General features: G+C 51.6%; 1 protein-coding gene across 3 annotated transcripts in view; it reads left to right on the plus strand.

The window, feature by feature from the left end:
• Positions 1–1752: 1752 nt before the first annotated feature.
• Positions 1753–14182, plus strand: part of PPP2R5C (protein phosphatase 2 regulatory subunit B'gamma) — a 136781-nt gene continuing 124351 nt past the window's right edge. Inside the window, exons 1-2 of one of the 3 annotated variants that reach the window (XM_068991093.1) lie at positions 1753–1795; positions 2695–2760. In XM_068991093.1, coding sequence (XP_068847194.1) covers positions 1769–1795; positions 2695–2760 — 93 coding nt within the window. In that variant the 5' untranslated portion in view covers positions 1753–1768. Of the gene's footprint in view, positions 1796–2452; positions 2566–2694; positions 2761–14182 lie in introns of those variants that run through there. The other 2 variants (XM_068991094.1, XM_068991098.1) reach the window with 2 other exon arrangements.

A 14182-nucleotide genomic window follows, 5' to 3' on the forward strand; every position in this document is an offset into this window, starting at 1 on the left:
AACTGCGGGAATATAAAAGAGTTAGCCCACGTCCCTTGGAAAACCCATCTCCCAAGAGCTATCAGCAAGGTAAAATGAACCACGTGATTCCTGGTCATAATGCAGAGGTTTCTTCACATGGCTTACAATCAAGCCAAATTAAAGAATAAAATAAAATCCCATTGGCTCCAAAAGCACTGCAGATGGTGACTGCAGCCATGAAATTAAAAGATGCTTACTCCTTGGAAGGAAAGTTATGACCAACCTAGATAGCATATTCAAAAGCAGAGACATTACTTTGCCAACAAATGTCTGTCTAGTCTAGGCTATGGTTTTTCCAGTGGTCATGTATGGATGTGAGAGTTGGGCTGTGAAGAAAGCTGAACGCTGAAGAATTGATGCTTTTGAACTGTGGTATTGGAGAAGACTCTTGAGAGTCCCTGAGACTGCAAGTAGATCCAACCAGTCCATTCTAAAGGAGATCAGTCCTGGTTGTTCATTGGAAGGACTGATGCTAAAGCTGAAACTCCAGTACTTTGGCCACCTCATGCGAAGAGTTGACTCATTGGAAAAGATTCTGATGCTGGGAGGGATTGGGGGCAGGAGGAGAAGGGGACGACAGAGGATGAGATGGCTGGATGGCATCACCGACTCGATGGACATGAGTTTGGGTGAACTCCGGGAGTTGGTGATGGACAGGGAGGCCTGGCGTGCTTCAATTCATGGGATCGCCAAGAGTCGGACACGACTGAGCGACTGAACTGAACTGAACTGAACTGAACGGACAAAGCAGGAGCCTGACCTGTGGGGCGGGGCCACCAGAGGCGGGGCGGGTCGGGGGCGGGGCCAACACTGGAGGGAGCGGGGCTGATCCGGGGTCGTGGCCAACAAGGAGGCGGGCGGACCCCTGAGGGCGGGGCCAACGCAGGAGGCGGGGCCTAGCCGGAACCCGCGAAACCGCTGCTCGCGTGGCTGCCGGGCCTCCTCAGCCGCTACCCAGCGCCGCGGCGGCCAGGGGCCGAAGTCGCCGTTCGCGTCCCTCTGGCCGCACAAGTTATTGCCATCCGTTTCAAATGTGCCCCCTGCTTTATCTGTCCCGAACCTCCACAGCAGTCTCCGGTCTGTCGCCTCAGCCGAAGCCCCACGCTTCCTCCAGAGCCGCCGCCGCTGCCTGCGTGAGACGGACCCGAGCCGGAGCGCGGGGAGGGAGACCAAGGCCGCGCTAAGAAGCGGAGAGAACGGAGAGCGTTAGGGCACGTGAGGCGCCTCGGCCAATGGCGGGGTGCCCGGAGGGCGGTGCGGGGCCGCGGGGGCGGGGCGGGGCGGGGCGGGGCCGCGCACTCCGGGGGCGGTGGCCGCGGCCTGGGGGCGGGGGTCGGAGAGGGGGCGGGTTCGCGGGCGGGGCGGGGCGGGGCGGGGCGGGGCGGGGCGGGGCGGGGCCAGCGCGGAGGCGGGCCCGGGGCGGAGCGGGGACGCGGGCCGGGGGCGGGGCCGGGCGCGGGGGCGGGGAGAGTTCTGGGGGACGGGAGGGGCGGGGTGGGCCTGGGGAGGGGCGGAGAGAAGCCGCCGCTGCCTCCGCCGCCGCCGCCGCCGCCGCTGCCGCCGCCGCGGCTGCCGCAGCCTCTGGGAGCCTGGGAAAGGGGAACCGCGAGCGAGCGAACGACTCAGTCCCCGGGCGGCGGCGGCAGCGGCGGCGGCGGCGGCGGCGGCGGCGGCGGCCGGGAGGGGGAGGCGCGACGGCCGGGGCGGGGGCAGGCGACGGAGGAGGCGGCGGCGGTCCGCACCAGCCATGCCGAATAAAAACAAGAAGGAGAAAGTGAGTCGGGCCCCGGGGCTGCCGGACGGGGCGGGAGCTGGGGGCAGCGGGGAACGGCCCGGGAACGGGGCCCGGCGGGGCTCCCGGATCGCGCGGGTGCGGGGGGGGGGGGGTCGGGGGGGCAGCGGGCCCGCCCGGGGCCGCGGAGCCCAGGCCGGGACCGGCCTGGGGCGTGGGGGGCGCGGCCGGGGTTGAGGGGCGGCGCGCGCGATGGTCGCGAGGGGGCAGGTGGGGCCGCGGAGGTGGTTGACCCATCCTCGCAGGCGCCTGGACAGGGGCTTCCGAGGCCGGGGTGCAGGCGTCTCAGCAGGGACCCTCCGGCTGGGGAGGAGGGCAGCGAATGGACTGGGCTTAATGCTTGGGGAGAACGGTTTGCCCTCCGGAGGGACGCTACGGGGCTCTCAAATACTATTATTATCCTGGATGGCGGCGGCGGCGGCGGCGGCTGTGACTGTGCTGCGCTTGCATACGGGTTGGGTGGGGGGGGTATGTTTTTGCTTCAGGTGGAGCTCTGTAGCGTTTCAGAATCACCCCAGACATCCTCGCTCCCAGAGTTGAGTGTGGGAAGGGGGAAAAAAGGGTTGTGATGTGCATCTTTCAAGATGCCGAGAGCATGGTACAAATGTGCGTTTACTTGTTTCTGCTTCAAGTTTTGAGCGCCAGATAATGCAGACGAAGCAAACGGCGAGAATCTGAATTTGGGGTTGGCCAGTGGGTGCCACATCGCAGTCCTGGGTCTCTTAACCATAGAAAGGAAGAGAGTCGTGACGGTATTGATGAAAACTATCAAAACTCATAGTTAAATTGTCTAAATACTTATGAAACTGCATTTTGGTTTATTTGATGTTACACAGTCTAAAAATTGAGGAGCCTAATTGATTCTGCTTGATGTTTCCCAGGAATCACCCAAAGCAGGGAAAAGTGGAAAAAGTTCAAAAGAAGGACAAGACATAATAGAATCAGAGGTAACTATTCTTAAATATTGTTTCCTTTTTTTTTTTTCATAAACACCATTTTAGGGCAGGAAAACTGAGGGTGAGAAAATCTAGGCTCTTCTGAAATATTTCCCTGCATGAGATCTTTTACTCGTGTTGCTCATAGCCCTCCATCTTAGTTATTTGGGTTTGTATTATTTGTCTTTGGGGAAATGAGAATGTTTTCAGACAAGTTGTGCACCTCTGGTGCAACTGGCATATTCAAGTTCACCACCCCACCCCCGCCACCACCACCACCTGAAATCCAGCAGCCCTGCTGTGGAGCCTGGCGTCAAGGACTCTTTCAAGACTGGGTTCAGGTTCCTTTCAGTTTTCCCATCCTCCCTCTTCCTTTGCAAGGGGCCAGGTCTGGCTCTCAGCTTCCCTGGTGGCTCAGTGGTTAGAAATCTGCCTGCAATGCAGGAGACACAGGATCGATCCTTGGGCTGGGAAGATCCCCTAGAGGAGGAAATGGCAACCGACTCCAGTATTCTTTTGGGGAAAATCCCATGGCCAGAAGAGCCTGGTGGGCTACAGTCCATGGGGTCGCAAAGAGTCAGCCACAACCGAAGCGACTGAGCATGCTCACGGACAGGTCTGTCTCAGCAGCTCTTCCTCCCCCTCCTCCCATCACCCTTGCTTTCCGAGGTGTAGACTTTGCTGTGTTTTCCCCTGTAAGTGTCCTGTCCCGTTAGCCTCTGTCCCTGACAGTATTGGTATATTTTGGGTTTTCTGGTATTGCTATTTTTGTGCGATCGTCTGTCATCTTTTACATTGTTTTTCTTTGTATTGGCCAGTTCTGACTTCTTTCGCTTCTTTCCTTTGGGCTTATTGAGGAAGCTGCCAGAGTGCTTCGTGGGGACTGTGTCTACCTGGTGGGAGCGTGCTTTGAGGGCATCTACAGAGCCAGTGCTTGGCTCCACCTTTTCTTCCTTGTGACCGGTTGAGCTAGAGCACCTTGGGCTGAGGGTCTGGGAGCCACACGGACCTAGGCAGAGCTAATGGGCTGTTTTGAATCCTTGGTAGCAGAGAAGCTGCTTAATTTGGAGTCACAGTTCTCCATAGCTGGACTGTTTATCAACAGTGACAGTAATTTACAAGTGTCAGACCCTTTCCTATAAGCCAAGTTAGAATTGAGTTCAGTTCTGTCTGGGAAATAAGTTAACAGGCCATTATCTGCAGTAGCTTTTTTTTTTTTTTAATAGATATAGCCCCAGGTTATCTTTTCCTTACCATTTGGTACATTCTAAGTCTCCCTCCTCTTTAGGAGGTGGTTTACTCCAGCAAATCTGTTGCCCTCCCCAAAGCAGAAAACAGAAATCCAAAAGGTTCCTTAAATACCAGTATCTTTGTGCCAGTCTTCCCCTGTCCTTCCTTTATAGCAGACAGTCACGTTTCACTGTGGCGTTCTTGCATTTGACTTGGCTTACTTCCGTGTCAGTCTTTTGACTAAATAGATTTAAATGAAATTTAGCTGCTCTGCGAAGGTATATGCCTTTTCTTTTCCCTTTTTTGGGTTGTTGATCTTTCATTAAAACTGCTTCGTCTTCCTAGTGCTGCCCTAAACCTTTCTTGCTCACATACCTGTCTCTGTTAGTGTTGCACACACACAGATCAGTGCATATAGTTCATTTATTCCTGTTTTAATGAAAAGAACCTGACCGTAAGGATGGAAAATGTTAAGTTTGAATCTGGAAAACAACAACAACAACAACTTCTCAGCAACTCAAAGCCACTCCTAAGTCAAGTGCCTGTTTAAGGTGGATTGGGTGTTTGCACTGTCAGTGGCTTAAGAGGCTTGAGGTGTGGCCTGCAGTGTCCTGAGTGTGATGCCCCACTTGTCTTTTTGTATTTTTTCTAGCGCTACTGTCTAAGAGCTGGAGCTACAGAGCTTGAAATTACCACTGAAAAGTACTGAAATGTTGGGCCCTTCACTTCCTCCTCCTCAGGATCCCAGAGGCAACATGGCGTATTAAGCCTGACACTTGGCAGGCCCTGTATGCTTTGCAGGAGCACTAGCCGAGGCCCTTCCGCTCCTCTGAACTCTGGGTTGGCCATTGCTTTCCCGCTGTTGTCTCTCTCCCCTCTGTATTCTTGCCCATCTTCACTTCCAGTCCCACCCCCTTAGCCAGTGCGACTGACTCACACGGGTGAATGAAACCATCACACACTCTCTTCCTCTCCTGTCTGCCGATGTTACTTCGAGCTGGAATGTTTTAACCTGAACGGTTCACATGGGTTTATAGTTTCCAACGGGCTTCCCTGGTAGCTCAGTCGGTGAAGAATCTGCCTGTAGTGCAGGAGACCCGGGTTCAATCCCTGGGTTGGGAAGATCCCCTGGAGAGGGAAATGGCAACCCACTCCAGTATCCTTGCCTGGAAAATCTCATGGACAGAGGAGCCTGGTGGGCTGCAGTCCGTGGGGTCGCAAAGAGTCAGACACGACTAACACTTACTTACTTACAGTTTCCCACGCTGCTTTTTGAACCTTTCAGATGTCACATCACCTTCACGGTCGGCATTGGCTCAGGTTACCCTGCAGACACACCTCCATTAGGACAGTTAGCACATCCTGGACCTCATAGCCCGAGGGGTACAGAGCAGGTGCTCGTCCAGGGCAGACAAGTCATCCCGACCAAGAACACGTAAAAGAACTTGGCCTGCGGTTGACTCAGTATACCAGCCACTTCAAGTATGAGGGAAGGTCTTTATACAAAGTCCTGGCTGGTGACGATCTGGCCTCAAGGAAAACAAAGGAGCTGGTGGCTAGCATCGCAGACTGCTTGGTTAGAATGGGGGCCATTTAACGGCATGAGTCTTTAGCAAGAAGGTGAAGTCCTTGCAGGCATGACAGGTGTGGCTAGGGGCAGTGCCTCAGCCGGGCTTCGTGAGCACAAACGCTGACCCCTGGGTGCCGTCAGCAGTGGCACCTAACTTCTGTGGCCCTGGCTCCTCATCTCTAAAATGACTTAGTGAGTTTCACATTTGGCCATTTTTAACTGCATGGGATAGATCAGGCGTGACCCTTAAAAGTTTTCCCCACAAGATACAGGGCCAGGATATATCTCTCAGGGCAGCAAAATACCATTAAAAGTCATAACAGCTGCTGTACTTTTGTCTTTTAGTAGAAATTTCTACTCCTTGACTGACCTGTATTTGGTACATCTTTGATTTTTTTTTTTTCCAAGTAGATTTTTTTTTTCCTCCTTTCAAACAGAATGGTTAATGTTTGACTTGCTTTTCCATAAGTGTCCTGCTGGTTTCCATACTTCCTGCTGGTTTACTTCAAGCGTGCTTTTCAGGAGTGGGGACACAGATGAGTTCACGGGGACCTTGGCCTTGTAGGCCTGTGGCGATTGACAGAGGGAACTCGCCTCTGAGCAGCTGTCCGCAGTCAGCATCGAGTCTATAGACACATAGCTAGGCTCGTTGGATGAGCGCTTAGAACCCTAATAAACCGCTTGGGGAGTCCCAGAGTCCACTGCAGAGGATCAGACCACACGACTACGTGTTTTGTTAGCGTTATTTCAATTTGTGTACTGTGTCCAAAGTTACGTTTTTAAAAGTGTCGATGCTTCTTATAAAGAGATTGGTTGTAAGCACATTAAAGGTCGTTCGAGTGTTGTTCTCTGGTCCTGTGCCTTCCTTATCTTGTTTCAGCTCAGTTTTGTTTGAAAGTCTCTACAGCAACTCTTACATAATATCTGTTGCTGAAAGGAAAGCTGAACAGCCCTCTCTCCTAACCTCTGCTTAGCTTACTCTGACCTCTTCCACCTTCAGCAGTAATTCGTCTTCCTCTTTGTGACCTGTCCCTTTGCATTCCCCACCCCCACCCCTCAGGGTTCCTGAGACAGGAAGCCAGACTTGCTGGGGTCCCGTCGGCATCAGTGGTAGAGTCCTGTTTTAGAAACTTAAACTGAAATTTTAGAGATGCTTCTTAATTGATCTAACAGTGATGGTAACACCCATTACATGTTAACAGGAATAACGTTTTTTGGAAAGACACCTGTCCATGAAAAGTTTTTTGACTCTCCAGTCGCGTGACTCGGTAGCAGGCTTTCTGAGCTGCATAAGGTTGGCGGAGGACGGCGAAGTGGTTGTGCTGCTGAGTGTTTTCAGGGGGACAGCCGTGGTCCTCCCATCCTGAGAGGAAAGTCCCCAACTCAAATCCCCAGAACACCAAAGCCTCTGTGTGGAGGCTGAATTCTGAACTCAGGCTCACTGGGGGCCTCCCGTGCCCCTTCTCCCATCGTCGTCTTACCGATTTTTTCCAATACAACCGCAAACTGGCCTCCAGGGACACTCGGAGAGGGCTCCAAGGAGGAGCACTTTAAAATCTGTTTTGATGGGACTTCCCTAGCGGTCTGGTGGTTAGGACTCTGTGCTTCCACTGCAGGGGAATCCCTGGTCAAGGAACTAGGATCTCTCATGCCTCTGGGTGGGGCCGAAAAAACTTTGTAAAAATTCTTATGTAATTGTTTTGTTGTTAGTTGTTGAGTTGCTAAGTCACGTCCAGTTCTTCGTGACTCCATCGACTACAGCATGCCAGGCTTCCCTGTCTTTCACTGTGTCCCGGAGTTTGCTCAGACTCATGCCATCCAACCATCTCATCCTCTGTCGTTCCCTTCTCCTGCCTTCAGTCTTTCCCAGCATCAGGGTCTTTTCCAGTGAGTGGGCTCTTCGCATCATGTGGCCAGAGTATTGGCGCCTCAGCTTCAGCATCAGTTCTTCCAATGAATATTCGGGGTTGATTTGCTTTAGGATTGACTGGTTTGATCTCCTTGCTGTCCAAGGGACTCTACAAGTTATTTTGTTGGGAATGGGAATTCCGCATCATCATTGCTTAGGGCCTAGGTATCCAGGAAGATGACGGCTCTGCAGAGAGGACGGTTGGATTGGAAGGACATGGGGTCTGGAGGTGCCAGGAGCGCAGTGTCCTCAGGGAGTAAGACTCCCTGGGCCGTCCCCTCTCCAGCGCCGGCTCCTGTCCTGTGCTACAAGCTGGACACTTGGTGGTCACAGAGTGCCTCCCACCGGAGACCTGCTGCTCTTAAGAGGGCAACCCACCCTCAGCACTGCAGCTGTGGGGGTCCAGGTGCGCCCCTGTGGTGCTGCCCGTGGTGCTGTGCACTCAGGAGCTCCCCTGGGATACTTGGGCAGCCCCACGAGGTGCCAGCAGCTCCCCGTCTCTGGCGGTGATAAGCAAAATTGCCTCTTGATATGGCCCAGTGTCTCCTGGAGGGCAGAATGGCCCCATGTCACAGCCACTGCTCTAGAAAGCTCTCTGCACAGATCACGCACGCTTGCTTGTGAGTCGTGCCTGGCACATTGATGGGAAGAGCTGTGCTCAGACAGAGGGGCACCCATACCCCTTCACACCCTTCAGAACTCGTGAGGGTCCCAGAGAGCTTTGACTGAAGTGAGCTATAGCTACATATTTCATATCAGAAACTAAAAGAGAAAAGTTTTTGCTATGCATTTATTTAATACCTATACCACACCTATGATGTGTTGACATAAATAGAATATTTTTTTATAAGGAATGACTATTTACAAAAGTTCACTAGGAAAAATGGCATTGCTGTGTGTTTCTGCAAATCCCTGTAATATCTGGCTTAACTGAAGATAGCTGGTCTCCTGAATCTGCGCCTGCATTCTGTCTGTTTTGATATCATGTGTCCGGTAGCCTGTGAGAAATCAGCAAAATGATGGTTATAAAGACAAAGCGTGTCTCAATGTTACCATAAAAATAGGAGATCCCCCCTCCCCAGGGGCCTCAGAGAGACCACTCAGAGACCTGTTGTTTAGACTACTCCTCTCATCCCTTTCCTGCTTTCATCTTTGTATCTCCAACTCAAGTTCATTTGTTCTGAAATTTAGAGGAAACTTCTTCTCACCATCCTGGAACATGTCTTTTCCCCATCTTTTCAATTGCATAGCAGTTATTTGCTCTGCCAATTATTTACCGTGTATATAGTGCCTCGGACAACTTTAATTCACCTGAGATTTACCTCCCAACTAGAGCGAGACCTTGAGGACAGCACTTTGACTGGGTTCTTCTTCGCACTCGCCAGATGTGTTAGGACCTGGAGTCAAGAAGTGCTTGGTGGTGGACTTTGAAAGTGTTCAGGAAGGAAGAGAGCTTCAAATCAATCAGCTGGCTGTTTTCTTTCTGATTCTGTAAATTTGAAAGAAAAAAATCTCTCTTGTTAAGAGGCTTATTTATGTATCGTCTCCTTGATCGTCTAAGGGAATGTTAATGCCAAATTTTCATTTAGTGTAATTTGTTTCAAATAAATAGCATTATATTAGAGCAGAAGATTGGGCCTTCCCGGTGGCTCAGCAGTAAAGAATCCTGCAACTCGGGAGCCACAGGAGACACGGGTTCAAACCCTGGGTTGGAAAGATTCTCTGGAGGAGGGCATGGCAACCCACCCCAGTTTTCTTGCCTGGAGAATTCCATGGACAGATAAGGTGGCATGCTACAGTCCATGGGGTCGCAAAGAGTTGGACACGATGGAAGCACCTCAGCACGCACACACACAAATCTGAAGCTTATCATCTTAGGTGTTTTTTCTGATGTTTCTAAAGATTTTTGTAAAAGGTTTGGTTGGCCCTTGGATAACATGGGGGTTGGGTGTCAACCATTTGCACAGTCAGAAATCCCAGCATAATTTAGAGTTGGCCCTTCATATCCACAAATCTTGGGTGCTTTATCGTTCGTATTTTAAATTTATTTTGGGAATATTTCTCAGTAGAACATACGTAATTTATAAGTTGTGTGTGTACATATATAGAAAGAGAGACAAAAGTTTGAGTGTGTCTTGTCCTGTTAAGGCACCGGGGAAGACAAGAGGGAGGCCCGCGTCATCACCCATGAAGCGTGTTTTCTGTTATTTGTAAAGGGTCACAGCTGTTGCTGTCAGACATTGAGTAGATTTGGGGGTAACTTGGCTCCCATCGTTTGCACTCAGCAGCTGCTGAATGGATGGGTCGAGGCAGGGCACGTTCTTGTAAAGAGCTCCCTGCAGCCATGGGCGAGGAAAGCAGAGGGTTTAAAGTAGACCCAGGAGCCCCTGAGCGCACGTGGGACGCGGGGCGTGGCAGTGGACGTGGGGAGTGCCTCACGGGTAAAGCCAGCAGAGAAGGTCCATGAGCACCCCTCTCCTCTTCAGCAAAAGCTCCACTGCCTGATGAGTAAGCCTGGAACTGACTTGTATGAGATAACGGGAAGCATCCCTGTTCGTGGGAGCTCCTGGGTCAGCCTTCTCCCAGCGAGTGCGGGCCTGGAGCCCTGCCTGTGGCGGTGGCGCGGTCACCGCCCCCGGCGAGGGGCGCAGGGCGGGCGAGTCAGTCTGCCGCAGCATGAATCACGGGGATCTTTTCCTAAGTCACAGGGAAAATTCCTCTGGAAGATGGCAACTCTCACAGCGTCTCCGGTGTTTCCTTAAGTACTGGGCAGCTGCCCAGGTCGGGACACGATGCTGTCTGGCTTGGCCCAGCGTTCTGGTAACAGCCTGGCGTCTTCCTGTCAGCCGGTGGTGTTGAGCCAAGTCTCCCCAGGCCCTGCTTGTAGGTCAGCTTCCAGAACAGCAGCTGCTGAGACGTGCTGCTTCCCAAACCCCGGGCACAGCGTCATCTTCGTTTTCTCCACCTGAGGGCGGGAGAGAGCCGGCCTAGAAGTAAACGCTGCAAGAGGGGAGGAAGAAAAGCTCTTCGTTGGAGGACTTCACGTTTTCCTCTATCATGATGGAAGTGTTGGTTGCTCAGTCGTGTCCGACTCTTTGCAACCCCGTGGACTATAGCCCACCAAGCTCCTCCATCCATGGGATTTTCCAGGCAAGAATACTGGAGTGGGGTGCCATTTCCTTCTCCAGGGGGGTCTTCCCGACCCAGGAATCAAGCTCAGGTTTCCTGCATTGCCAGCAGATTCTTTACCGTCTGAGAAGACTTTATCATAAGTGGTTTGGGTTTTTTTTTTTTTAATATTGATTTATTTGACTCCAGCAGCTTTAGTTGCCGCATGTGAGAGCTTCCCTGCATTTTGTGGGATCTAGGTCCCTGACCAGGCACCAGACCCATGCCCCGCTGTGCTGGGAGTGCAGAGTCTTAGCCACTGGACCAAAATGAGCTTGAGCAAGGCTCTAAAGGGGCACTGTGTGTGCATGCTAAGTCACTTCAGTCGTGTCCACCTCTTTTGCAGCCCCATGGACTGTAGCCCACCAGGCTCCTCTGTCCATGAGATTCTCCAGGCAAGAATACTGGAGTGGGGTGCCTTTTCCTTCTCCAGGGCATCCTCTCGGCCCAGGGACCTAACCCATATCTATTACACCTCCTGCGTTGGCAGGCGGGTTCTTTTACCACTAGCGCCACCAAAAGGGTGCTAGTTCTGACCTACAGCTGGTTTTGCCCAGTGGGAGTAGCAGTGTGCCTGGCACCGCTAAGATGCAAGACCTGCGCCACCCAAGAGTTAGCTAGCTGTTTGACACACGCTGCTAAGTGTAACAGAAAATAAATCAGATTGGGAAGTTCAGTTCCTCGGTCACACCAGGCGCATTCCACATGCTCAGCGGCCACATCTGGCCTTGGGTCCCCTGCTGGACAGCACACAGGGAGCGGTTCCCACTTTGCAGGAAGTTCTACTGGACGGAGCGGCGTCAGACCCCAGCAGTAGCTTTCAAAATAATTCCAGTGTGAGCGCTTTCAACTTGTTAGCTGTCACTCTTCTTAATATAAAGGATCAAACCTAGGATTAAATTTAGGAGACAAGAAGACATATAAACTGGCCAAAAGAGCAAATGGGTAAAATTAGAGAAAAGAGGCAGGTGACAAGGGGATGTGAGGTGGGAAAGAGGCCCCGCCTACCTTCTAAAGCCCCACCCCTGACACAGCCCAAGGCCACGCCCTCCCCATCGGAGTGGACCCAGGGCGGTGGCGGGAAAACAGCGGCGTTGTGTTCTTCTCGTCTTTCTCTTTAGACATTTAGCTTTATTTGCAGGTTGGGGGTGGCGGGGATCAAAACACACTTGGTTTTAAAAGCAAGAGTCCAGAAGTCGGCAGTTTCACATTTTCCTTGATCAACTCTGAGCCCTGCACCCTAGAGCAGGGCTGGTCTGGTTCCTTCCAGATCTAACCAGTGCTGCATGCCGAGAGGGAGGGCCTGGCCTCTGAAGGGCGAGGCCTTTCTGCTTGCAGGGTGAGCCTCCTCTCTCCCAGAGTCATCTTCCTCCCCTCAGCTAGCATTCTCTTGGTCTCTTCTCTCTTTCTTTCCTTCCTGACACATTGTCTTATTTTATTCAAATACCAGTCTGCTCACACATGGTCCAGAACACCCACATAATTGTTGTTGTTCAGTTGCTCAGTCGGGTCTGACTCTGCAATCCCAGGACTGCAGCACACCAGGCTTCTGTGTCCTTTACCATCTCCTGGCGTTTGTTCAAACTCATGTCCTTTGAGTCGGTGATGCCATCCAGGCCATCTCCTCTGTTGCCCCCTTCTCCTCCTGCCTTCAGTCTTTCCTAGCATCAGGGTCTTTTCCAATGTGTCAGCTCTTCACATCAGGTGGCCAAAGTATTGGAGCTTCAAATTCAGCATCAGTCCTTCTAATGAATATTCAGGACTGATTTCCTTTAAGATTGACTTGTTTGATCTCCTTGCTATCCAAGGGACTCTCAAGAATCTTCCTCAGCACCACAGTTCAGAAGCATTAATTCTTCGGCTCTCAGCCTTCTTTATGGTCCAACTCTCACATCCATACATGACTGCTGGAAAAACCATAGTTTTGACTATATGGACCTTTGTTGGCAAAGTGATATCTCTGCTTTTTAATAAGCTGTCTAGGTTTGTCATAGCTTTTCTTTGAAGAAGCAAATGTCTGTTAATTTCATAGCTGCAGTTACCATCCACAGTGATTTTAGAGCCCAAGAAAATAAAGTCTCTCACTGTTTCTATTGTTTCCTCATCTGTTTGCCATGAAATGATGGGACCAGATGCCATGATCTTAGTTTTTTCAATGTTGAGTTTTAAGCCAGCTTTTTCACTCTCTTCTTTAACTTTCATTAAGAAGCTCTTTAGTTCTTCTTCACTTTCTGCCATTACAGTGATATCATCTGCATGTCTGAGGTTGTTGATATTTCTCCCTGCAGTCTTGATTCCAGCTTGTGCTTCATCCAGCCCAGCATTTCGCATAATGTACTCTGCATATAAGTTAAATAAGCAGGGTGACAATATACAGCTTGACATACTCCTTTCCCAATTTGGAACCAGTCCATTGTTCTATGTCTGGTTCCAACTGTTGTTTCTTGACCTGCATACAGGTTTCTCAGGAAACAGGTAAGGTGGTCAGGTATTCCCATCTCTTTAAGAATTTTCTACAATTTGTTGTGATCCACACAGTCAAAGGCTTTAGCATAGTCAATGAAGCAGAAGTAGACATTTTTCTGGAATTCTCTTGCTGCTTCTGTGATCCAGTGGATGTTGGCAATATGATCTCTGGTTCTTCTGCCTTTTCTAAATCCGGCTTGTATATCTGGAGGTTCTCAGTTCACATGCCGTTGAAGCCTCTCTCGGAGGATTTTGAGCACTACCTTGCTAGCATGTGAAATGAGCACAATTGTATGGTAGTTTAAACATTGATATAATAAAGCAGATATAATCACATATGAAAGATTGGTCTTTAGACATTGTAACCAGTGATGCCACACTTGCCCACAATCTCCCCTACATAAAGCCATAGTCAGGCCTTGGTGGCCACTAAGCCATTCAACAGAGCTTCCTTAACTACACTGTCTGAAGCTGCCAGTCTTAGCACTGTGGACAGTGTCTTTCAAGCTCTGAATAGCTGTAGAGATCTCAGCAGGAGATGGAGGAACCAGCTCAACCTTGGCGTAGCACCCAAGCATGGCCAGTCCAGGCTTCGAGCAAGTCAGAGCAGCGTTGACCACGCCGCAGCCTACCTGCAAGGTTACCGACAAACCGGGCTGCGGTTCTTTGGTGGAAAGTCCATCACGCCGCCTGGCCAGCCGAATGGCCATCGTGTTTTACATTACACTCAGTCACCCAGCAGGCACGTTCTGAGGGCCCGCTGGGTGCTGAACACCACCTCAGGTGCTGGGGATTCGACGCAGGGCACAGCAGGGACCCTGCACGCGTGCAGTTTGCTTTCAGTGAGTGCCGTGTACTCTCTTGTATCTAAGGGGCAGCAGTCACACTGGTGTGGGACCACCTTGTGCTGGGCAGAGCCGCGGTCCCGGGGCTCCGGACGCCAGCAGCTCCCGCTGGTCCTCGTGACATCGAATCCGGGCCTGTCACTTGTCCAGACACCCCTGGTGGGCAGGACCACTTCTGGCTGCCCTGCGCTGGAAGCCAGGAGGCTACTGCAGGCTGTCAGGGACAGTCTCCCCAGGGAGACGAGG

This window comes from Capricornis sumatraensis, chromosome 19, assembly GCF_032405125.1.
Source record: "Capricornis sumatraensis isolate serow.1 chromosome 19, serow.2, whole genome shotgun sequence".
Taxonomy (NCBI): Eukaryota; Metazoa; Chordata; class Mammalia; order Artiodactyla; family Bovidae; genus Capricornis; species Capricornis sumatraensis.